We start from the raw sequence: 25,190 nt of genomic DNA on the forward strand, positions 1-25,190 counted from the left end.
ACCAGTGAAGTCCATGCCCTTTCTTCGACCGATGATTGTTATTTTAACGCACATCCATAGGTAAGACAGAAAAATAGCACGGAGGCCGCACAATCCAATGACTGATCACCGGTGTCATAAGAGACACAACAGCCACTTCTTTGGGTAAAAACTGTCGAGAAGCGTCGAGAAAACCTTTAATCTCTATAACATAATCCGTTCATAAATCCATTTTTTTATTTTGTAGCTTAAAAACGTTGTACTAATTATGACGTAAACGCGTATCCGTCACATTTAATGCTGCATCATAAACGAAGCAGCACTCTGCGCTGAAATTTATTTATATACGTACTCTACTGTGCAAGAGTGTGTGTGTGTTTTAATAGAATGAATCATTGATTCCTAATGTTTTAATCTTGAGCTAGTTTTAAGGGAAAGGCTAGACCTAGAGGAAAAGAGCACACACGTTGCAAGACTCTCGCCCGTTTCTCCACGATATCGTCGGCTAACTTCGTTAACGATTTAAATTATGTGATGACGAAGCTTGGCACAATGTATGTACCTTGGTGCTTTGCAGATTTCAACCGAAAGTCAAGGAAAATTATTATTCTGAAAATATTCGCTATCATCCAAAGAAAGATGGATATGATATATTAAAAAAAAAAAAAGTTAATAATCAGTCCTTACTGGGACTATCAAAAAATTGTTTTTATTTTTTGAAGCTGCTACAAATATATGTATTGAATTAAAATTTTCGTTACCATTCAAACCATTCATATATTATCCTAGTAATCTCAAACTTAAATTCATAAGCTGTATTCCTTAGTAGCATACTGCATTGAGTAAGCCAGCGTTAGTCAGTTAAAAGGGCGTCCGCTTTTCCCAATGAAAGGGTATACATTTTCTTTCCAACAACTCGATACGCCCGCTCTCGAAAAGAAAAAATTGCATTACTCGATGCGCCTGCTCTCGAGAAAAAAAAATATTACGCTAGTACACAATACCCTAAGTAGGAAGCGGTGAATCACCGGTTACAGCTACTGTATGCACGTAAATGAGAAATAATAGCTACATTCGTTGGCAACCTACAGTGTCAAAAATGAGTGAGCAAGCGTTAAGGAATTAAAAGGGATACACGATTTATTTTTAGTAATAAAATAGTATACATGTTTTTTCTGACATCTCACATCACTCATCATCGCCTCTCCCCGCGACTCGGCTGTGCTATAGCTTGGCCACACTAACACCTCGACCACTGCATTCGATGCAATTTTATTGAAAGGAAACGTTCGCCTTTGTCAAAAATTTAGCACTTGTATTAAATTTTCATTTACTACGGGAACAACCACACTTTTAATGGTGGGTTTAAGATCGTTTTCTGGAGTTTGTGGCTCCACTCCTTTCTCGAGTGGAAGCATTTCGTCAACTAAAAATCTTTCTCCAAGACGTATTTGAATTCATATTTTTTTTTTATTTTTCGATCATAGCACATGGTAGGTATGTTATTAGCTATAAGACTGTCAAAATATTCGTAAATACAGTGCATAAAGAAAAATAAGCCAAAGCCATTTGAGAAGCGGTTTTATTTAGAGAAGTATTGCTTACATCGATCACTTGGAGTAGTGTGAACACTTGTACATAGGCGTACGCATGTGTACATTTTCATGCATGTAGGTAAGTGGTCCTATCCCAAACCTAGTCTGGGGAACAAGCTGACACTAGATGAGGGGGAGCTCGGATAAGCTCGTGCAACAGCATGGCTGACCCGTGACCTATCACCAGCACGTGACTCCCCCTCCGCGGCAGCCGCCCACTCGGAGGGGGAAGCCCCATACCCTTGCGCTATAGCTCCCTCCTAGGGGAAGGGGGTAGGTGGGCCAGAACCCTCACAGTATACCTACTCTTGTGGTATCAAAATAATACAGCGTGCGTGGATAAAAAAGCTGTGCAAGAGAGAACTCAATCTCCCACAAAACTCACGCGGCACGCGCAGAGAGAGAAGTAAAACTGCAGGAAAGGGGAGGTGTGTTGGAGTCGCCACGGCGATTGCAGCACAGGTGTGTTGGAGTAGCCCTTATTTATCTACTGAGAAGCTATGAGAGAAGCTCGCATGCACCTTTGCAGATGATGGGCTTACCAGACAAGTGAATCTACTGATATCTCTTACATCAACAAAGCTCCATCATTGCGCAACTGTGGAAGAGTATGTGGATACTATTGTAATGTGCGCCCATGAATCAGCCCACTGGGTTACCATTGTCTGATAAGTGGCTCCATATTATTTTACTAGCTGGCCTACTGGAGCAGTATAAGCTTATGATAATGACATTAGAAAGCTGCGGCAAACAGATAAGTTATGATTTTGTTAAAATTAAACTACTATAAGAAACTAAGATCGTGGGTACAGACAGTGCTAGTGAACTTAAAGGTACTCGGTAATATCCTTTACGTGTCTGGTGCAGCCACCAATTTAATATGCATAATTTACTGTCTGATAAATCGACGTATAAAATTATTTTAAAAAATCCATTAAACTCTCTACAAAAGAGAACCTCTAACATTTTAAAGAATCTCAACTCTAACGGCTTCCTTTCTAGAACATACCATCCCAACGCTTTGTCGCTCACAGATACAACTCTAGCTAAATGTTATGGCTTGCCGAAAATTCACAAGGTCGATGCCCCTTTACGTCCTATCGTCTCTCTTATTAATAGCCCTACATATTTTCTAGCAAAAGTAATTTACGATGAACTCAAGAAGTCAGTCAACGTTCCAATATCACACATTAATAATAGCTTTGAATTGAAAAATAAACTAAAAAATATAAACCTACTACTAATTATAGACTAATGTCTTTAGATGTCAGCTTCCTATTTACTAATATTCCTCTTGAGTTGGTACTACGGAGCATCGATCGACGTATTGTGACCATAATGAATAAATGTCGAATCCCGGTTGATGAAATTCGACAATGTACAGAATTTTTGTTCAATAATACTTTTTTTACTTTTGACAACATTTTTTATGAACAAATTTTCGGCACGCCAATGGGTTCTCCTATTTCACCTTTGTTTGCTGACCTTGTAATGGATGACCTGGAAAATGATTGTCTCTCCATCTTAAAAAATAACTATAACATTATTCCATCTTTTTATTTTCGTTACGTAGATGATGTATTACTTTTTATTAATGTTGACCATATTGACCAAATCTTAAACATTTTAAATTCATATCATCCCAAACTACAATTTACATATGAAATGGAGATTGACAAGAAACTCAACTTTTTAGACTTGACGATAATAAGAAATTATAAGTATTTTAATTTTGACTGGTTTGAAAAACCTACTTCTTTCGGACAAATCTTAAATTATTTTTCTGGTCATCTAGTTATCTATAAGAGAAATATTGTTTTTAATTTAGTTGATAGGGCGATCTTACTTGCCAGTACATGTTTTCACGGTGTGAATATTGCTAGGGTGAAAAACCTGTTAATAAAAAACAATTACCCTTTCAACTTTATTAATAAAAACATAAAGGTCAGATTAAAAAGACACAAATATAGTAATCATAACAGAAGCACTACAAACACCTACCCTCTCTGCAAAGTTGGCATACCATACATTGACAACAATTTTGAAAAAATTCCAACCATGTTAAAACCCTACAATATTCACACTTACCCTCTTATTAACAATAAACTGCAGCATATCGTCCGCTTAGGAAAAGATACAACGAATAAACATAAACAGACAAATGTAGTATATAAGTTTTATTGTAAAAATTGTCCTGCGTCATATGTGGGTGAAACAAAGCGAGTGGCGGAGGTCCGTATTAGTGAACATATGAAAAGTAAAAACTCTGATTCCGCTGTTTGTGCACACCAAATCAATTTTGACCATGAATTCGATTGGGATAACTTTAAAATCCTTGACAAAGAATCCAATTACAAAAAAATAATTATTTTCGAAATGCTTTACATAAAACTCGACAAACACAACATCAATAGAAAGGAGGATGTGCTTTCCTTTAATAGAGCATACCTTCCTTTACTACGAAAGTTTAAATGTCCCGATCGAGTTCATCGCCCTTTACCGTCTACTTTTGCGGCTCCGCCTATATAAGCGCTGGCTTGTTGTTGTAATTTATTGGCAGTCGTTAGCACGACAGATGACGAGTAAGTCAACCAAACTTACGAATTCTCGTGTACCTGCGGTAACAATTTACATCAAAATTTATTGTATTTTGTGTTTGAGCCTTCCAGATCACTCATTGTGTGTTTTTAATTTTAATTTTGTAGCCTGATGAGGCTGACGCATATTGTCAGCGAAACGTTGTGCATTAATAAATCAACGCAAGAAAATTTAAATACACTTTACTTGTATTTATTTATTTTCTCACATTTCGCCCCCAACGGATCACTGATCACTTTAAATTTCCAAATTCACCGGAGGGCACTGATATATACTAACAAACCAATTTAATATTAGTCAGCAAGTTGGTTTTAATTTCATAGAAAGACTAACTGAAGCTAAGCTCAAGACGTTCAGAAGTGACAGCAAATGAGTACGTCAATGATTAACTGAAAATCTATTTGAAAAATGTAGATATCAAGCATAAAACGACAGTAGCGTACAATCCGCTGCAGAACAGTCGAGCAAAACGTGTCAACCAAACTTTTCTTGGGAAGGCAAGATACATGCTGACTGACAGCAGCCTGGACAAGAAGGCTTGGGCCGAAGCAGCAGCAACAACCACCTGCACAACCGTTTACCCAAGAAAGTTTTATAAAGTAAGACACCATATATAGGTTCCAAGACAAATCTAAGTCCTCTCAAGGTGTTTGGCTGCAGGGCTTATGTATTGCTGCTGTGTCAGAGAAGGACTAAAATGGAACCTAACACCAATAAATGAATTTTTGTTGCATACCCACCAAACCAAGCAGCATACAGGTTGTGGATCCTGTGGCTAGCATGATGCTGGTTGCTCAAGTCGTCAAATTCATAGAAACAAAAGATTCGGAAAAAGGTAGTAACCAGGTTTGCTTCCATGCACGAATTATTAACATAATGATTATTAACAAATCAATCTCAGGACATCACTTTGGTTCCTAGAATGTCCTGTAGTAACGATACTGTGGGTAAGAATATTCAATCCAAGAATCACAGGCCATCCAGAACCCGGAAAGCTCCTAAAATATGACTGTGTAGTCTACACAGTAGTGTAGCTAAGGAAAGAGAGTAGTTAGAAGCTGTGACAAAGACTATCCATAATAATAACACAGCAGCGTAGGGAAAACAAGTAAATAGCAGCCAAGTACGAAACTTAGTTATATACCCTATCAAAAAACCGTTGGTTACATACTCTCGCAATAGTTTATTATTATCACATGGTACAGCCAACACGGGTGTAGAGTTATTAAAAATTCATAAACAAATTTAAAAAGTAATAAACGATTTTCTGTTAAAGTCGACTTTTATTTAGCCCAGAATAATCAGGGACACTTAAAATTGTTCAATCACACTCTAATTTGTAAATTTATTCGCACATGTTATAGCTAACATGGGTAAAAAGCTGTTAAAAAAGTTATAAATAAATTTACTAGGCAAAATATCGATTCGCTTTGAAAACCCGATTATAACTCGGCCCAGGATGATCATAGACGCTAAATATCAAGCACACATACTTTTATAACAACAGTCATTCATTAGCACATGTTACTGTCAAAACAGGTTGAAACGTATCATAAAAGTTGTACCTAAATTAAACTGATGTGAATCGATTTTCAGAGATAAGTTTTTTATAATTCAGATTAGTATGATTTGGGGAATCTTTAATTTGCCATAAGTAATTTTACAACCTATTCGAACGAACAAAAGTAAAATACTTTTGGAAAAGTTAGAAATAAACTCAACGGAGAATAATCAGCTAGTTTGTAAATAATTGTTCACAACTATTCTCAGCTTTATTTGAGGTATCCAAACTGAGAAAAGTGGTGATATAAAAAGTATTATAACTATACTAATGATAACTATATTTTTCAGGTTAGCTAAGACATACTAACCTGATGACACAAATTATTGCGTTTAAATAATTTTTATTATATTTTAAATAATTATTATTATGTAGAAGCCCTATAAAAATTACTACACGGCATAATAAAAGTTACTATGTCTAACATAGTAAGAATTGTAATAGCATCATTTTTGCTATACAACGTACTAAATTTTATTGTGATCGTTTTATAATGTTCCACATTCTAAAGTAGAATTTGCTATATGCTATGTGACATAGTAAAATTTTTCATTCTACTGCAAAGCTAGTCAGTCTAGTAAAAGCTTTTAGAAAGCTATTCAGCCTAGTAATAAGTTTTTAGAAAAATTAAAAGAAAACAAGCGCACCATAGCACTACCTCAACGGTGGTGTGAAAATGTGCTAATGTGCTAGAAATCAGGAGCTTTCTTAAAACTGAAAGGCGAGCTGAGACAGAAGATGAAAATAGTCATATAACTAGAAATGACATGAAAACCGATATAATTTTACCTCATGGAGACACGCGGCTGGACTGGAGGGAGTTCTTCGAAATTGTGTATTTTATCCACTTGTTGGGTTATAGAGTTATGAGAGTAGGTAAAAAGGGAGGAAACAAAAGTTCAAGTCAATAAAAATATTTAATAACTGACTGAATGGAAATATACTAACAAATTATACAGCTAAAATAATTATTACATTTGAACAAAAAATAATAACGTGGAGCTGGGGAGTGGTGAAAACAGGCTGTTTAAAAATTGGAAGAAGGCTGAGAGGTTTTCTCAAAAAGTGTAAGGAGAGCTGAGAGTGAGGGTGCAAAAAGTAATTGAAATAAAAATGACACGATTACTGATATAATTTTACTTTATTATGAGATGCTGAAATTTTGAGGGGGGTGAAGTGGGCGAAACAAATATTTAATCCAATAAAAATATACTTAAAACTGCTTGAATTTTACCTTATTTAGAGAGGGGCTGAGGGGAGTGAAGGAGAAGTGGGGGGCTCCTCAAAGGGTCAAGGAGGGGTAGAGGGCGGTTGTGTTGAACCCTAAAAAATTACTATGTAAGATAGGAATAAATATATATACGAGCACTCGCTGGCTCAGTCGGCTTGGTCGTGGAGTGGCACGCGGGAGACCGTGGTTCGATTCCTGGCCAGTGTGACTTTTCGGGCAATTACCTCTGTGATTTTTCTCATTTGCTTTTCCACCACGCAATGCTCCTCGAGGAGGGTTTTAGGCGAACTTCTCCCAGCAAAATTGCCTAATTTCCCCCTACCCTCCTCCCAGTAATGGGAGGCCTTCCTGCCCTCTTCCTTTCCTTCTCCCCAGTACTAAGTGCCCATAGTAGTGCCCTTATCAAAGAAGCCGGACGTAGAGCACTGTAAAAAAATGTATATATGAATATATTTCTCTGACCTTCATATAATAATTATTTTTAAATACAGTAAAAATTACTGTAGTATTTGTCGAATAGAAATAACTTACATAAATCTAGAATAGCAAAATTTTAATATAATCTGGTTTTGCTATTGTACCATCAGTGTACCAACATTTTTTTCCCCCCCTTTCTTCAAAATTTTCCGTTCCGATTTTAGAACACTAAACGCAGCGGCCAATGTGCATCTGAAAAGAGGTGAATCACCTACAAGACTGCTCGTAGCTAAGGTACTACGACCATGCATGAGTCACATACATGCACGCTGGCCCATGCTGACCGGAAAAGAAATCAAATGAAATACTTGTCAAAGCGTAAAATAATAAAATAACTTTAAAGAACTAACAGATGCAAAAGGTTAACTAGGAACAGTTGCGCCGGTAGATAAGAACTGAGACAAGTAGACTAAGATAGAATTAATGTATAGTTGATAAGCAACCACACTATAAGTAATAATGTTAACTACTGTAAACCTAACAAAGCGACATTATTAGTTTTCGCTCGTTTTTGATACATAAGTTGCCAAGCTACTCTCTTGCACCATAGAATTTTTATACTATTCGCAAAAACCTAATTTTTGTAATCCAGACAAATGTTGCTACTTTTCACTATGTAAAGGAAAGCGGGAAAGTTGAGCCAACAATCAATAATAGCTCCTTCCCCTTTTCCTGACTCAGATATGTCGAGAGAGAGTTTGTACGACCGAGCCAATATAAGTAACAGAATTTTCAAATCCCGAGGGCATCACGTGCCGACATCCTCTCCAAAGAGTAAGTAAAAGGGAACATGAGAATCGATCCCACTACTAACATTTCAAAATATAATCGTAGCTAACAATAAATTAAAACGACCGACAAGCTTAGTTAACAAACAATGGGTCATGACGAACACCTGATTTGTGTTTGGACCACAACTACAGTTGCTTCAGAGATGAATGGTTGGACCGCTGTTAACAATTACTCTTTCTGACTATCAACTTGTTCGATTTATGTATCTGGCAACTCAAGCAACTATTATAGTTATTAATGTGTAAAAATTATTATTACTAACCCTATTATTAATATAGCAACACAGTGAACGATTATTCAGTCAGCACCTACATAAAATATTGGGCAATTTTCACCGCTCTTTTTGCAATAAATTTGATTGAATAAACGAACAATGCTTAGTCTAAGTAAATTCTAGCAATATGTTATTCTAAGGTTAATATTAAACAACATGGAAAATCTGTAAAATCTTGATGTAAAAGAGAAAGGAAGGGTGCAAGTGAGTGAATCACCTGCCCCTCTCTTGACGCATGTAGGAAAGCTAGCCAGAGGTGGGAAGTGCCAATTTTGAGCGGCTAAACTAGAGCAACTCCAGCCAATTAGATCTTCGGCTATTGTCTTTTCCCCCAAAATTTTCGGTGGCAAGCTTTCCTGCGTCATTTTCCAGCCAGCGCGTGGTTGAGGCCCGCTACTCCTTATAAAAAGGCCCAAAGGCTCTGAGAAAAGCACTCGACTCGGCTCGACGATAGCCCTTCAAAGTAGACTGAGTAGTAAGAGTCCGCCTCTGCTACAACCCAGTCTACTGCGAAGCGAGGCACAGTTACAGTTCAATTTCACCCTCGAAAGGTTGACTAGATAGCTAGAGTCCGCCTCTGCTATCTCATGGTCCTCCACGAGTGCGGTTTTAAATCTTCGATCTCGGACGCCCCGCGCTCGTTCACTCCGCTGTACGTTTTTACCGAAAATAAAAGTAAGTCAAATTTGAATACTAAAGTGACAAGTCCTTTTTTTTTCCTCTCGGTTTCGACGTGGACGTGTTTTGTTATAGTTCGACATTCGGTATAGGTAAAATACCACGCTACGAGATTAAATAAAACAATTGTTCCTCACGTAAAGTCTAGGGCAATCACATTTACTCCGGATGGTACTGGTGGATTCTAGACCGGTCGCGAACTTAAACCATTTTACCCCCTTGCGTAACCTCTAGAGTGTAACTACCTTTGCTCGTTACGGTACTGGTAACCTCTAGATCGCGAACGGGATACTATTCGATACATTGCACCAGGTATTTTCGATAAATCCAAGGCGTGCCGTGAACGAGTGCATCGCATTATTGCTCGACAACCGTGTCGACTTAATCAAAACAGCCGTCCTCGCCCCCTTTCGAATACTCGAATAAAAATATAACTACCTTTTTGCCCCGCGTCCCACCTACGCGCCCAGAGTTCCGAGTTATTAAGCGAAAGCTTAGACTCGAATAATACGTTGCGCCGACGTAACACTATGTAGCATGGTATTTTTTATAATATGGCGAGTATATCTTAGCTTTCCTTTAAAATACAGTCATTTTTATTATAGTTATAACGCTCAGGTTTTCTGACTGCAACTTGGGTAAAAAAGCTCAAATATTTGACGTTCAATATATTGTTTGTTAAATGATTCTAATCGATATCTTTACCAATTTTATATTTTAAATATTTATTATTCGAATCGTTCCAAACTTTAGACACATGGATGAAAACTATGACCGTTTTTAGCTTGGATGAGACCTATATTTTTTTACGACATGGTACAGATTTTTTTTCTATTTCAACACAAATACTAAAATATTTTGTGATAGTTCATAGTATTAGATCAGCTATTTTCTTAAATTGAAAATTCTTTAAAAATGCACTAATGAATCAATACACTAACAGCGTAAAAAAACGTTTCTTATAATTACGTTAGACGATACCGATTTTCACCTCCTTTTATTTAAACGTTAAAATAATGTATCCATAATCTGTCAAAAGTATAATGTACGTGTTTAAACGCTGTAAACGTATTTATTTAGCAACCTTCGGATGATGTTTTAATAATACCTAAGTAGGTAAACAGTGGCGGTTCTAGCACACTTGCCACTCTTTGCCCCCGATCTGTGGCGACTATACGCTTGAGCAGCCCCGAGCTGTGGCAACTATGGTCGAGCAGTCTGATTGCTACCCGACAATCTTCAAGTACCCCGAACTACTGCTGCTGTTACCTGATGAACTGCTACGTGCGCTACTTAAGTCTTGCGAAATCTTGTTCAGCTTGTGCACGTCGTAGTTATATGCATGCAAAATTTTTTGTGCAAGCAAGCGTACAGTAACTATACTTTAGCGGCCCGAGCTGCTCCCGAGTACCCCAAACTGTAGCTGCTGAAAGATAAAAGTACGGGAAACTGACGCTTTCTCTTCTTCACTATACCCACCTCAGCTTGTGGATAGAATAAACTCGCCTGGTTTTGACAGCTCCTTATAACGACATATCTCCTCTACTATCAGCTGTGATCCATCCATCGATACTTGCTCTTCATTTGTTGGCTTGACTATGGCTTCTTCTATCTGATTAGCTCCCTCCTGTAGTGGTCCTTTCCTCTCATGGGTCGCTTCCACCTCCAATATGCTAAAATGACTCCACGGTAGGGTATCTGTATGATCAGACTGACAGATAAATATCGTCATCATGTGCACTTAACACGATTTTTATTTCTCTCTCTGTTAAAATCTAATGATGGCGCGATCTAATATTTTTTTGCTGACTGTAAGGCAAATGTCCCTATTATGACCGTAAATTTTATCACACTTGCTTCATTAATTTTTTTTTTCTTAACTGTGAGCTTTAACAGTAGAAATTTTGGTATAAGCTGGTGCGCTATAAATTTACAATTATTAGTCTAATTTTTAAGTATGGTTCTTAATTGTTAGAATATTTTGTTTTATAAAAAGATTGTAAGACCAAAATGTACATAATTATGAAACGTTGTACCTATTGTTACATATTATGTTCCTATTTATAAAACTTTTTAAAAAACGTAAATTTAGTATAATATTTTAAGACAGTTAAAGTTTTTTCACTTGCATAACACTATTTTATTTAATAAAAATAATTGTATCGTTTATTTGTTTACTAGAAGTATATGAATTCCTTGTTGAAGTTTGGTGCCATAATACGTGCAGTTCAAAAGATAGGTTATGTATTACTTTGTTCCTATTTATGGAATTATCTTTAAAATTGGTAATTTATTGTATGTAAAATGAAATTTTTCTTGTGAATTTATAAAGATACACAAAATATACAACTACCACAATTTTTTTAATAAAGTGAGATGTATGACACATACATGAATTTTCATATTCCATCAATAGGAACATATTCCACGAATAGGGAAATTAATCTTACTAGTGTTTTCACACGAGCACGTAATATAGTCATCAAAAGTGATCGTAGCTTTCACAATGGGATTTTATAACGCCTTTAGCCTTCTTCAGAGGATTTTGATCTTAAATTTTACACTATATTCTAACATGACTTTTTTTTATTCGAACACGGACAAGATTCATAATATTTATCCTAAAACATGATTGAAGTTTTCTACCAAAGATACAAAAGAGAAAAAAGCTATAAAGCAGTAAATAAAAAAAGCAGATGAATATTAGTCATGCGAGATATATGTAAATTTAATGTACTGTAAAAAAATTTCTCTCGGAAACAACTCATCACAGTTATTCTGCCGAAAAACTTAATTTTGTATACCAATTGGTTTATAAAAATTACGATTGTCAAACATTAAGTTAAGAACCGTATTGTTACTGGAGTAATAAATTGGATACTATAAGTTGTCATACTCTTGCTTTTAATTAAAAGCTAATCTTGAGTACGTAAAAATAAAAAAAAATCCTAAATATCAAGCTAGTTAAATTATTTAATATGAGCAGAATAAGTAGATGTTATACCTTATTCAACCTTTAGTGTGTTCGTTTGGATTCTGCATAAATAACGTGACGATTCCAACGTTTGACTCTGTATCGGTAATGTAGTTAACTACTAAAAGAACCTTAGCTAGGCAACGTCCTAAGAGACGATAGCTTTGTTTGAGAAATGTTTCTTTGAAATTAACGCCAACCTATTCAGACTTACTTAATTGCACAAAAAAATTTAAAGGGGCTATTGAAATTTAATTTTAATGAAAGATTAAAACTTAAACTATTAAAAAACTATATATAATCATACATACTTGAGTTTGCGTTATGGAAAAGATTGTGAACTAAGAATGGAAATTTATGGCACGTAGTGGCCGATAACAATAATAATAGTTCTAAAAGTGGATAAAAATTAAGGTATTTTGGTGATCAAGTTGAAAGCTTCTTAACATACTTAAGCTAAGGTAAATGCCCCTATTTGTGGAATATGTCCCTATTCATGCAATATGAAAATTCATGTATTTATTATGCAATTTATTTGATAAAAAAATTGTGGTAGTTGTATATTTTAAGTATCTTTATCCATTCAGAAGAAAAATTTCATTTTACAAACAATAAATGACCAATTTTAAAGATAATTCCATAAATAGGGACAAATTCATTCGTAACCGACGTTTTGAACTGTACGTATTATGGTACCAAGCTTCAACGAGTAATTTATATACTTCTAGTACACAAATAAGCGATATAATTATTTTTATTAAATAAAATAGTGTTATGCAAGTAAAAAAACTTTATTTGTCTTAAAATATTATACTAAATTTACGTTTTTAAAAAAGTTTTATAAATAGGGACATAATATGAAACCATTGGTAAAATGTTTTATAATTATGTACACTTTGGTCTTATAATCTTTTTATAAAACAAAGTATTTTAACAATTAAGAACCTATTTAAAAATTAGAATAATAATAGTCAATTTGTAGCGCATCAGCTAATACCAAAATTTCTACTGTTAAAGCTCAGAGTTAAGAAAAAAAATTAAAGAAGCAAGTATGATGAAATTTGTGGTCATAATAGAAACATTTACCTTACTGTCTATCTTCTTTTCTGCTTTAAGTATTATTGATGGAACTAAATAATTACTTGATGTGATTGTTAAGACGTAAATTAAAAAAAAAGAGACAAAAAGATCTGAGATATTTATTTTACTGAATGTAATAGAATAACTATTTATGATGTTATGGTTGTTATTTTTATGATGACTACTTCAGGTTCTTATATACTTTTTTATAAACTATTGCGTATATCTATTATCATATTAAATTTTTTAATAGGATTAAATTTTTATCATAAATGTTCAATTGTTAGTATGCTTGCGGGGTTTACTACATTAAAAACAGAATCATTTTTTAGAGACTTGAGACAATTGGACTAAACATTAATAAATCTGTAGAAATGTGGTTTTACAAGTTAATTAAGTTTAAGTAAACGACAAGTTAATTTACAAGTTAAAATCTTATATTAATTTACTTTTATTGTGAAACATAGAATTATAGAAAATTCAGGAATCATTAATCTTACTTGCGTAGGTAAACTTTAAATTTTCATTAATGTACAATAGTCACAAACAAATATTTTATAAAATTACTATTTTATAAAATACTTTGTTTAAAGGATTTTTGGCAAGCACGACATAAATATAACAAACAATGTGTGTTCATGTATTTTTTAATTTATTGCAACATTTTGTCTGAATTTCTTAGACCTTATTAAGTAAACTACAATTACGGATATTTATGTGAGTAAATAAAAACAACAATAAGTTACAATTGAAGACGGATGAAACCAAATATTTAATGAAAAAATCTTGATAAATAATTTATAAGTAATGTTAATAACCAGATTAGAGATGTTTGTAACTAATGAAGACTCTTTTCATTTATAATATTCGTATGTCTTCAACAATCGCTAACAACGTAATTACTAAGCAAATGCCTTACTCATGGGTGTTGAATGGCTTTACACCTTCCATTTCGTTTATCAATGATATTATTATCTATGAAAAAGCGAAATTAACAACATATTTTAGTGTTCTACGTACAACCCAGTTTTTTATACTTTTTTTATCAACCGATTCTATAAAAATTTTAGTCGTGATTATGATAAGTGTGTTGAGTACTAAATTTTTTCTAAAAAATTTTCTGGACTCAATTAAATTATGAATAACTAGACAGTCCAGTAATGCTTAAGAAACTGTTTCAATAAAATGAGTAATTCTTCAATTCAGTGTTACGTTAAATTTTTGAGCGTTTTAATTATTACATTAGTACAAGCTACAGCTATATTGTTGTATTTTTTACGTTGTATTAGATACAGTCAAAATAAAATTTCAATGCTTTTTTGACGCTAACACATACATACATACAAAAATTAAGTATCTTTTTTTGGTAATCAGTGGTACAAATTGTTTGTTAAAAAGACACGATAACATAAATTAAGATTTAAAAAATTCGAAAAAATTTTCACATACTAACATACAGATTTTTTTATTTTTATCCTAATAAATAATCTTCAGACGTGTCCAATGAAATGAAAACTTCTTTTCATACGTACCTCATTCAAACAGAATTCATTCGAAACTGAGTTAGTCTTCTGTTATAGTATTTTACAACCTTAAAGATTTTCAAACGTCAAAATTGTCGTAAACTACATAAAAAGAATAGTAAAAAAATCATTTGTTCTTCAAATTGTTTTAATATACTCATAAAATCTAAATAAAACGAAGTCAATTTTAGAAATCAACATTTTTTTTACAAAGATGAGAGTTTTATATTACAAGGTGTTTTATAATCAGTCCAGAGAATCCTTTATACATAAGCGATTATAGTACGTCCACACTCATACACTCACATGCATTTACATACAGTTTCTTCTTTCTTATTATGATTTTTCCTAAAAAAATTAACGATCTTAAACTATTTTTAACATCGCATATTATAAAAAAATTAATAATATATAAATCAAAGTGAACTTTAAAAAAAAAGTTATTTTTTACCAATATAATACAATAAAGTTTATAAGACGATGATTACATTTTTAAGAGTTTTTCAATTAAAAAAAAAAAAAGCTGAACGAGTCTATTAAAAATTTTTATAGATATAACTATACTTGGGGTCTGATTCAGGTCTCTCGATATTTTGGAAATCACTGTGAGTTGGCCGATTATATGTCATATACATGTAGCAAACCCCACTGTTAAATTCACAGGTTAGGTTATTATGTTACTGATTAATCGGCCAACTCGCAGTGATTTTTGAGACATCGTAAGACCTAGTTTTAGAAAAAAATTAATTATTGGAACAGCGAATATTGTTAATAAGCTAAAAAAAAAATTAAAAAAAAAAATTAAAAAAAAACTTTTTTAATAATAGGCAAGCTAACACCAGCGTATGTAACAAACTGTTGCAAAAAAATTAATCACTAGGCGATCGAATTTTGGTGATCAGTAACCAAACTGCTTCTTAGTATTGTTAAAAAAAACTAGAGTGGGACTCAGAGTCCCCCGGTAAGAACGAAGTTCTCGCATGCATACTGTAAAATACAAGGTTCGTAAATACATGTGAGTTCAATCGGAATTTGTTTCGCGGGTTACATATTTATGTATTCCCTCTACATTTGTCATGTATAAAAAGCTGGGGAACTTTTAAAAATAATTTTTAAGGCTATTGTTGGGCAAAAAACGAGAAATATATCCTACATATTTGTAATAATTTTGCAAATATGCTATAATTTTTTCACCTTGATTTTATAGAAAAATGGAAAATTATTTCTGCATTATTATTATCCTGCACTCAACGTAATATAACTTTTCCTATGATTTTCCCACCTTATTTCATGAAAATACACCAAAAACATAAAAAATTGAGTTTATGTTTTTTCATAACTCAACGCTTCTGTTTTTGTGCGTCGCGATATTTTGATTCCCTTTTGAAAATTCTTTTAACTCGTTATTTTTGCGCTATCTTATTTCTTTTTAAAGATGTGGCGTATTTTGTAATATTTAAAGGTCATATTATATTATAAATACCCGTTCAATCAACACTGGCTATCTGTATCGATCTGCTATTCATGCAAAAATGATTTGTTAATGTACTTTATTAAAATTATAACATTAACTAGTGTATATAGTATTAATATTAACTACTTTATTCTATACACATGCGTGCAGGCAAGCATGTACACACTTGCACAGTAAAAGTAGAAAGTACACGCACACTCATCATGTATGCACACTTTTATGGTTGCATCTATAGTTCTATGAACAAGTTACACTCACATAAATACGTGCATTATACATTGTATACGAGAACACTGCACACAGTAACACACTACGACACGGCAATGTGAATATGCCTAACACTACACTTAGCATGCGTCTACACTTAGCATGCGCGTACACGCTTGCTCTCTCTATTTATTTTATTAATTTTAATATTCAAATTTGCCACCGATTCCCTACTGGTTATGTGATTGTGGTGCCTGAGCTTAGATGGGTGTGAGAGTCCTGTGCATGCATGTTGACCAAAAAAGTGCTCTTATTTATTTCAATAACATCGATTCGCTAAAATTCTTTTTGCATTCTATTCGTGATCAAATTCTCCTCAATTTAGTTCATTTGTTGTTTGTTTGTTTTTGTTTTATTTTATTGTATTTTCAATTTAATTTTTTTTTTTAGCCAGTGATAACGAAAGTGCAAGCTTCTTCTTTACACTTGCTGGCTGATGGGTCCCTGCGCTGACTAGCTGGCTCTCTCTCTCTCTCTCTCTCTCTCTCTCTGTGTTTGGTTGAGCTTGATCGAGAGGAGTATCTTGTTCAATGGACCTGGTGTCTCGAGGCATGATGTTTTGTTAGAAACCCGTTGTCCTCTTCCGGTGTTTGAATCTCAGCCCATTGTATCCCGCTCGTTCAGGGACCTTGTTCTGGACGATTTTAAGCGTGACCTTGTATTGGTTGATTGGCAGTCGTTTGCTCGAATGCGTCATGCGGACGAGAAGGTAAAGTTTTCTACGACTGCCCTTACAAACCTCTTCAACATCCATGCTCCTTTCCGTACTTTCATTCCTCGGCGCCGCTCTTGCCCATGAATGACGGATGTGATTCCTTCTCTTGTTCGAGCTCGCATACTGTCCAGTAGTGTGCTTTACGCTTCTAACAGAGATAGGCTTTTGTCCTATAGGCGTCCTGCGGATATGTAGAGATGTCTTCGTGATATTGGAGCATCATCAAGCGCGAGTGCTGGTCGGTCATGCGATGTGGCATTTGAGGATCGATTTTTTTTTACCATATTACTGAGTTGAGTTTGCTTGAGGTATTTAATGGCTCTAAGACCAATGCTTGTGGTGTAGATGGGATTACATTGCTTTTTTTCGACGAGCACGTGTTATCCAAAAATTTTTTAGTTTGGAACGATCATTGACTATAGTCACTGTATTAATATTTAGTAAAAAATTTGATTAGTAGACGAGCAACGCTAGCTATATATAAAAAATTGTTTTTCAGTACAGTTGTAATGAAAAATTAATGACTGGGCGAGCAATAAACGACGGTATGTAACTAAATTATGCATTAGTATTTTTTGGTAAAAGAAGATAATTGTTTAACAATCAACTATTGGTAACAATTAACCCAACTATGTTGTAGTATTTTTTGATAAAAAAATTAATTAGGCAAGAAAGCATTGGTTATAAGTAATTGATTATTTTCGCGACAATGCCAACTATAAATTTTTAATTAAGTAGCCAACGGCGTATCGCGATATCGACTTTTATGCCGCCGGATCAAAGTATTGCCTTTACAGCGTCAAAAGCGTTTCTTCGAGGGTTTGACAAAATCTCGCAAGAAACTCGAGAATATAATTAAATCACGCACTCGTTTCGTTTAACTTTTTAAATCAGATTTATTAACAAACAGGTAACAATAAATATAAACTTAATAATATAACAAAAATATGTGTGCTTGCTTGCTTGTTTGAAAAACGGAATAAAGAAACAACTGAAAGTATTAACAAGATTAGATTAGAAGAAAAAAAACAATAAAACAGAACAATCTTTGAGCTAAGTGAGACTTGGTAAGTTCGACATTAAAAGTCGCAAAAGGTCGTTAACGACGCAACTATGCTTTGCTGAGCGATTGATCTGCTCGAGAGACAAAGCCTAACTGCTCGTGCCTGCGAGCGAGAAAAGCCAGTATAGCCGAAATTTTACTTGCTGGTAAATTTACATGTAAGTGTAAAGCTAGTTCATGGATGTGACGTTTAAGAATGTGTTTGAGTTCGGCCGTACTCTCTCGCAACCAGCAACAGCAGCTTCAGAGTCTTTGTTTACATTTTAAAAACGCGTTCTCGTGAACATACCGCCCACCTTGCTGTATCACAGCAAATTAATTATTAAAAAATATAAGTTCTTATATGTATGCAACTCAAAAAAAAGAAAAAATTAATATAAAATTTATGAAAAAAAAAAAAAAAAAAAAAATGTAAAACTGAAATTTATCTTATATGCTAGGGCAAGACAAGCGAATGAGGATCGCTCATCCTCTTACAATATGTAAATAAGTTTCACAAAAGTAAAAAATACATAACAAATCTTCGATTAGAAAAAAAATTGTGTGAAAAGAAAAAAAATCGATACTAGTACATTCTTTTAAATTATTAAAATGTCAATTTTTTTTTGTTGAATTTGCTGAAATCACTTCACATGGATTGTTAAGAAGTTGTATTTGTTAATTGTAGCTGCTGGTAGGTATCATTAACGTCCGTGTTGGTAGGGAGCTTTATTAGCTTAACAATAGGGCGTACAAAGCTACTATCAGCCGTCTTGACAGTGACTGCTCTGACGAGTCCGTCCTTACCAGGATGGAGCGTCGTGACTCTTCCAAGAGGCCACTTCGTTGGCGGAGTAAGATCATCCCTTAACAGTACAATATCATCTATTTGTAGATTGGGTTGAGGATGTAACCACTTGTTACGTTGCTGAAGCTGTTGTAACACCTCGCCTCTCCAACGTTTCCAGAAAGAGTTGCGCATTTGGCATAGCAAATTCCAGCGATTACTAGTGCTTAACTGCAACGTTTTCTCGACTTCTTCTGGATGTGAGAGGCACGATGAACCAATGAGAAAGTGCCCTGGTGTTAAAGCTGTTAGTTCGGTGGGCTCTGTACTCAATGGGGATAGAGGGCGAGAGTTCAGACAAGCTTCAACTTTAGCTGCCAGCGTAGAAAGCTCTTCAAAAGTAAGCTTGGAGTCGCCAATTACTCTTTTGAAGTGATACTTGAAGCTGCGTACTGCAGCCTCCCATAGGCCGCCAAAGTGGGGCGCTCGTGGTGGAATAAACTTCCATGTTGTGCCTCTAGTTGCAAGTTGACCAGCTACCGTTTTGTTGAACTCAGAGGTCTCAGAAAACATGCGGCCGAGCTCCGCCGATGCCCTTTTAAATGTTGTTGCGTTGTCTGAGTAGATCGTGTCGCAGACTCCTCGTCGAGCTGTGAAGCGATCGTACGCAGCCATGAATGCGTCGGTCGTAAGATCAGACACGATCTCGATGTGGACAGCTCTGAATACAAAGCAAACAAAAATTACTACATAACCTTTCGTGCTTTTTGCACCCCGACCTTTGGAGAAAAGCACTGGGATTGGCCCTGCGTAGTCTATCCCAGTTATGGCGAATGGACGTAGTGGAGTAACTCTTTGAGCTGGTAGTGCAGCCATCTGCTGATGTCCACTTTTCTGGTTGTGTCTGATGCACTTGTAGCAATTCCGGTAGACTCGTGTGACGAGCTGATGGGCTCGTGTGATCCACACAGTTCGGTACAACTGTGAGAGCATGAGTTGTACTCCTCCATGCAGTGTCTTAATGTGTGTATCTTGGACAAGTCGCTTTACAATTGTGTCATTGCCAGGCAGGACGATAGGGTGTCGCTCACTGTATGGAAGTGGAGCATTTTCTAAACGGCCGCCAACTCTAATGAGGCCAATCTCGTCTAAGTAAGGTGCCAATCGTACCAAATTGCTTCGCTTAGAAAGTGGTTTGTTGGCCTGTAGCTGCTCCAATTCGATGGAAAAATGTCGACGTTGTAGTGCTCTAAAACAAGAGGCAGAAGCCCAAGAAAGCTCTTGAGCAGATAGGTAAGTGTATTGACGTTTGTCAGTTACCTGACGAGCGTTGAGTATCCATCGCGCGCAATAGGCGAGGATACGGCGTATCTTAGCAAAACTAGAGAAGCGTTGCAGATATATCAGACAGTCGTCGTCGACATGCTTTTGTAAAGCTGCCTCCTGCATTACCAATGCTTGAATGTTCTGTTGATCGGCGTAGTCATCATCTGTTGTTGAAGGCCATGTCGATTGTGGTGATGTCATCCATATGGGTCTTGACCACCACAGGCTATGTTCGGAGAGTTGCTGAGGTGTAAGTCCTCGAGTTGCGCAGTCGGCAGCATTGTACGAGGACATTACATGTCGCCACTCAGCTTGTGGATACAAAGATGTAATTTCGCTTACTCGATTGGCGATGAAGGTTTGCCATCTTGATGGATGACCTTTTAGCCAATTCAGCACGACTTTGGAGTCGGACCAGAAGTGAATGTACTGTGGTTGTCGATGCAGCTTAGGTAGCAGGTGCTTAGTTAGGCGAACAAGCAACAGTGCTCCACAGAGCTCCAACCGAGGAAGAGTCTCCATTTTTGTTGGAGCGACCTTTGTTTTGGCTATAAGAAGAACCGAAGATTGACCAGGAACTACAGCGTAGACTGCTGCAGCGTAGGCTCGCTTTGAAGCGTCAGCAAAACCGTGAAGCTGCCAAGAAATTGTTTCAGAACAACCTATCCATCTGGGCACTTTAATGACGTCTAATTTTGTCAGAGAGTTACGGAACTTCATCCACTGCTGCAAGAGATCTCCTCGAATCGGTACGTCCCAATCGAACTTATTGATCCATAGATCCTGCATCATGATTTTTGCAGTTACGATGACCGGTGCAAGCCAACCTAATGGATCAAATAATTTAGCAGTTTCTGAGAGAATAATTCTCTTTGTTATGATCGATGGAGAGGGTGCTATTGTAGGTTTGAAAATAAAATTATCGGCTTGAGGAAGCCACCTGAGACCTAGCGTTGATACCGCCTCGTCCACGTCGACGGGGACCTCATCAATGTTGCCAGCTACAATTCCATCAAGAAGACTTTGATTATTTGCTGACCATTTACCCAACTCCATCCCTGCTGATGCCATAAGCTGGATCAGCTGATCACGTCGTTCGATAGCTAAGTCGACTTCGTCCGCGCCTCCGAATATGTTGTCCACGTAGATTTGATGGTCCAGAAGCTTGGATGCCTCTGGATGCGTCGTACGGCCGTCCTGAGCCAGCTGTTTGAGTACTCGAAGAGCCAAATAAGGTGCTGGAGCCGTGCCGTAGGTGACGGTAAGCGCTCTATAATCCTGCAAAGGCTGCTCAACTGAGGGTCGCCACACAAGGCGCTGCCAGTCTGCATCATCAGGATGAATCAGAATATGTCGAAACATTTTGATAATATCAGTAACAAAAACTAATTTTTGAAATCGCCATCGAGTTAAGACGATTGTGATGTCCGCTTGAAGTTTTGGACCTGGAGACAGTGCATCATTAAGCGAACATTTACTTACATCCTTTTGGGAAGCATTGAATACTACCCTGATTTTTTCAGGCTTATTTTGTCTAAAAACTGCATGATGAGGCATGTAGTAAGCTTCACGTGAAATTTGATTTAACGGGACTAATTCCATGTGCTTTAAATCCAAGTACTCCTGCATGAAAGCCTTGTACTTGTCGGCGAGGAGTAGATTTTTGTTTAGACGCTTTTCAGAGCGAAAGAGACAAGCTACGGCTATATCTCGCGAACCAGAAAACGAGACTTGCTTAAAAAATGGCAGTCGAACGACGAAACGACCTTGAGGGTTACGAGCGTAAGTAAGAGAGAAGTAATCTTCACAAAATTGCTCTTCTGGGGTGAGGTGTCTTTCTTGAGGGACCTCCTCTATCTCCCAGAATTTCTCCATGAATTTATCGAGAGAGGGTTCAGTGTATGTGTGAAACACCTGAACTGAAGAATGATGACACGATTGACTATTCGCAGGAGCTCCTGTCAGAATCCATCCGAACACAGAGTTCTGAGCTATTGGGGTTCCCACTGGACCTTTCACTAAGCCGTCAATGATGATTGATGAATAAACATCTGCACCGAGGATGCAATCGATTCGACTTGGCTTAAAGAATAAAGGATCGGCCAGTTTGAGACTTTTCGTATGTGACCATTGGTTTTGATCAACTTCGACTTTTGGCAAGAGATTAGTGAGTTTGTCCAACACCAAAGCCGAAAACTGAATGACAAAATTTTTATCGACGTTAGAGAGCAGTGAGATACTTACTTCCTTTCGAGCGATCGAAGTTACCTCAGCTCCCACGCCAGTTATTAAGCGAGAGATTTTCTGAGCTTTGAGTGAAAGCTGCGAAAGCACATGTTCCGCGACGAATGATCTCTCAGCTCCTGGATCGATGAGAGCACGCACAGTGACCTTGTTGCCATGTGCGTCTGCTAGCGCTACAGATGCAGTAGCCAAAAGAATTGATTTGCCTGCTGAAACACTCTTAGCAATTCCCTGACTCGAAAAATGGACTGAAGAAGCGTCTCTAGAGTCAGACGATGACAAAGAGTCGTTTACAACTGCAGGTTTTGATGTCGATCCTTGAGAATCGTTATGTAACCTTGTGTGGTGTTTGCTCTGACAGACAAAGCATCGTTTAGGCGAAGGGCAATGCTTGGCAAAATGAGAAGTTTGAAGACAATTCAAACACAACTTCTCTTTTTTGCAAAAATCATATCTTTGAGACAAGCTTAAATTTTTAAAGTTTTGACATGCGAAAAGATAGTGCGTTCCACGACAGCAGAGACACGATGCATTTTTCTTGTTTGAGGTAACTTCTGTTGTGTGCGCAGCTATCGATTTTGATTTGTTCGATGAATTTTGCGAGCTTGACTTCAACTGAGAGTTCGAGCTACTTGAGGTGGTAGGTGAAGCTGCTTTTAACACACGAACGAGCCTTTCGAGAAATTCGGTGAGCGAGTTATATGTCGGATATTCGTTACCCTTATCAGCCTCTCGTTCCCACTCTAAGCGTGTTGATGTATCGAGCTTACTTACTATATGATGCGTTAGCCACAACTCTCCCATTCTTTCAGCGGGAATACGCAAATTGTCAAGAGCTTGTTTGGTCTCGCGCACGACGTCCATAATGCGATTTATTTCAGCGACCGATTTCTTTTGCATAGACGGGCATGAAATGATATGAGACATGTGTGTTGCGAGAAGAACTTTTTTGTTGTCGTAACGATCTTGAATTGACAACCAAGCACTTTCATAGTTTTCGGCAGTAATCTGAAGATTTTTGAATCGATTAGCCGCTTCACCTTCGAGCGAGAGAATTAAGTATTGCAACTTCAAGATTGGCGGAATGGTAGGAGCGTCATGTACAAGCGCGATAAACATTCCCTTGAATGTTTCCCATTCAAGTTGCTTACCCGAAAATTTTGGCAGCTCGATTTTTGGTAGAGGGGATCTATAGGAGGGGCTTTCCATAGTTATATCGACATAATTATTATCACCCTGTAACGATGACTGATTGCGTCCTGGATTTATTACTCCTAAAATCAAAGTCTTCGTATTTGTATATTGTGCAATCGCTGAGGAATAATAGTCTTCCTCGAAATATTTCTCGTCCTTAAATCTTTCCTTTGATGCTAGAAGTTTCTTGTACGGCTTATAAAATTCGTCCCACTGTTTTTCTAAATTTTCGAGTTGCGTCTTAAACCAACCAATCGAACGCTTTTCTTTAGGAGTTTTTAACATTGTTTTTTGGAAATCCATAACGAGTTCGAAGTTAACTAATTGCTCTTCAAGTAATTCTTCCATATTATTGATGAAATGCCAAAGAAACGCCGAACTTGTGAAAAACAAAATAATGCTCACGAACGAAAAGAAAGGTGCGATATAAACAAAAGGAAGCAAATATTCCGTTACGTACAAGGCTAGATGTATAAGCATTCAAAAATTCGAGAACCTTTGGAATCTAAATAAATAACCGACCTATTTGGCCTTGAAAACGACGAGTGCGAGATGTTTTAAAAACAAAGGAGCGAGAGGAAGAGAGCGAAGAGGCACTGTACCTTAGCCGAAGCAACGTATGACAACACCGACCTCTCCCACCAACTCCAGCTCATCAAAATACCGCTGAAGATACGCTGGTCGAGCTGAGTTGTATGAGCCGATGAATAAGGAGGCCTTGAAATGATAAGCACTAATGCCCGAGTGTTGCCTGTTGACGACGACTCTCTCCTCTCAAGTCCAAGGGTATGATTTGTGCAGTCGATGCCGACGGTGTACAAAATCCTTGAAAATAGTTTAAGCCTTTTCCAAATGCTTGAATTCAAGTCACTGTTTGGCACTAGTAAAGGCAACCACGCTCTGCTACCATGTTTATTTTCGCAACAATGCCAACTATAAATTTTTAATTAAATAGCCAACGGCGTATCGCGATATCGACTTTTATGCCGCCGGATCAAAGTATTGCCTTTACAGCGTCAAAAGCGTTTCTTCGAGGGTTTGACAAAATCTCGCAAGAAACTCGAGAATATAATTAAATCACGCACTCGTTTCGTTTAACTTTTAAAATCAGATTTATTAACAAACAGGTAACAATAAATATAAACTTAATAATATAACAAAAATATGTGTGCTTGCTTGTTTGTTTGAAAAACGGAATAAAGAAACAACTGAAAGTATTAACAAGATTAGATTAGAAGAAAAAAAACAATAAAACAGAACAATCTTTGAGCTAAGCGAGACTCGGTAAGTTCGACGTTAAAAGTCGCAAAAGGTCGTTAACGACGCAACTATGCTTTGCTGAGCGATTGATATGCTCGAGAGACAAAGCCTAACTAACT

General features: G+C 36.4%; 2 protein-coding genes across 7 annotated transcripts in view; one reads left to right on the top strand and one right to left on the bottom strand.

Moving 5' to 3' along the window:
• msn (serine/threonine-protein kinase msn) overlaps positions 1 to 25,190 on the top strand; it is a 176,994-nt gene that overhangs the window by 15,625 nt on the left and 136,179 nt on the right. The window lies entirely within an intron of this gene.
• Positions 18,922 to 24,159, bottom strand: LOC149374451 (uncharacterized). The gene is made up of 2 exons (XM_089593726.1): positions 23,291 to 24,159; positions 18,922 to 23,071 (listed from the first exon to the last, which is right to left on the bottom strand). Exons 1-2 carry the CDS (start codon positions 24,157 to 24,159, stop codon positions 18,922 to 18,924), a joined length of 5,019 nt encoding a protein of 1,672 aa, XP_089449852.1.

Source organism: Copidosoma floridanum, unplaced genomic scaffold (genome assembly GCF_036245765.1).
Source record: "Copidosoma floridanum isolate Cflo_tuat_1 unplaced genomic scaffold, Cflo_Japanese_pri ptg000020l, whole genome shotgun sequence".
Lineage (NCBI taxonomy): Eukaryota > Metazoa > Arthropoda > Insecta > Hymenoptera > Encyrtidae > Copidosoma > Copidosoma floridanum.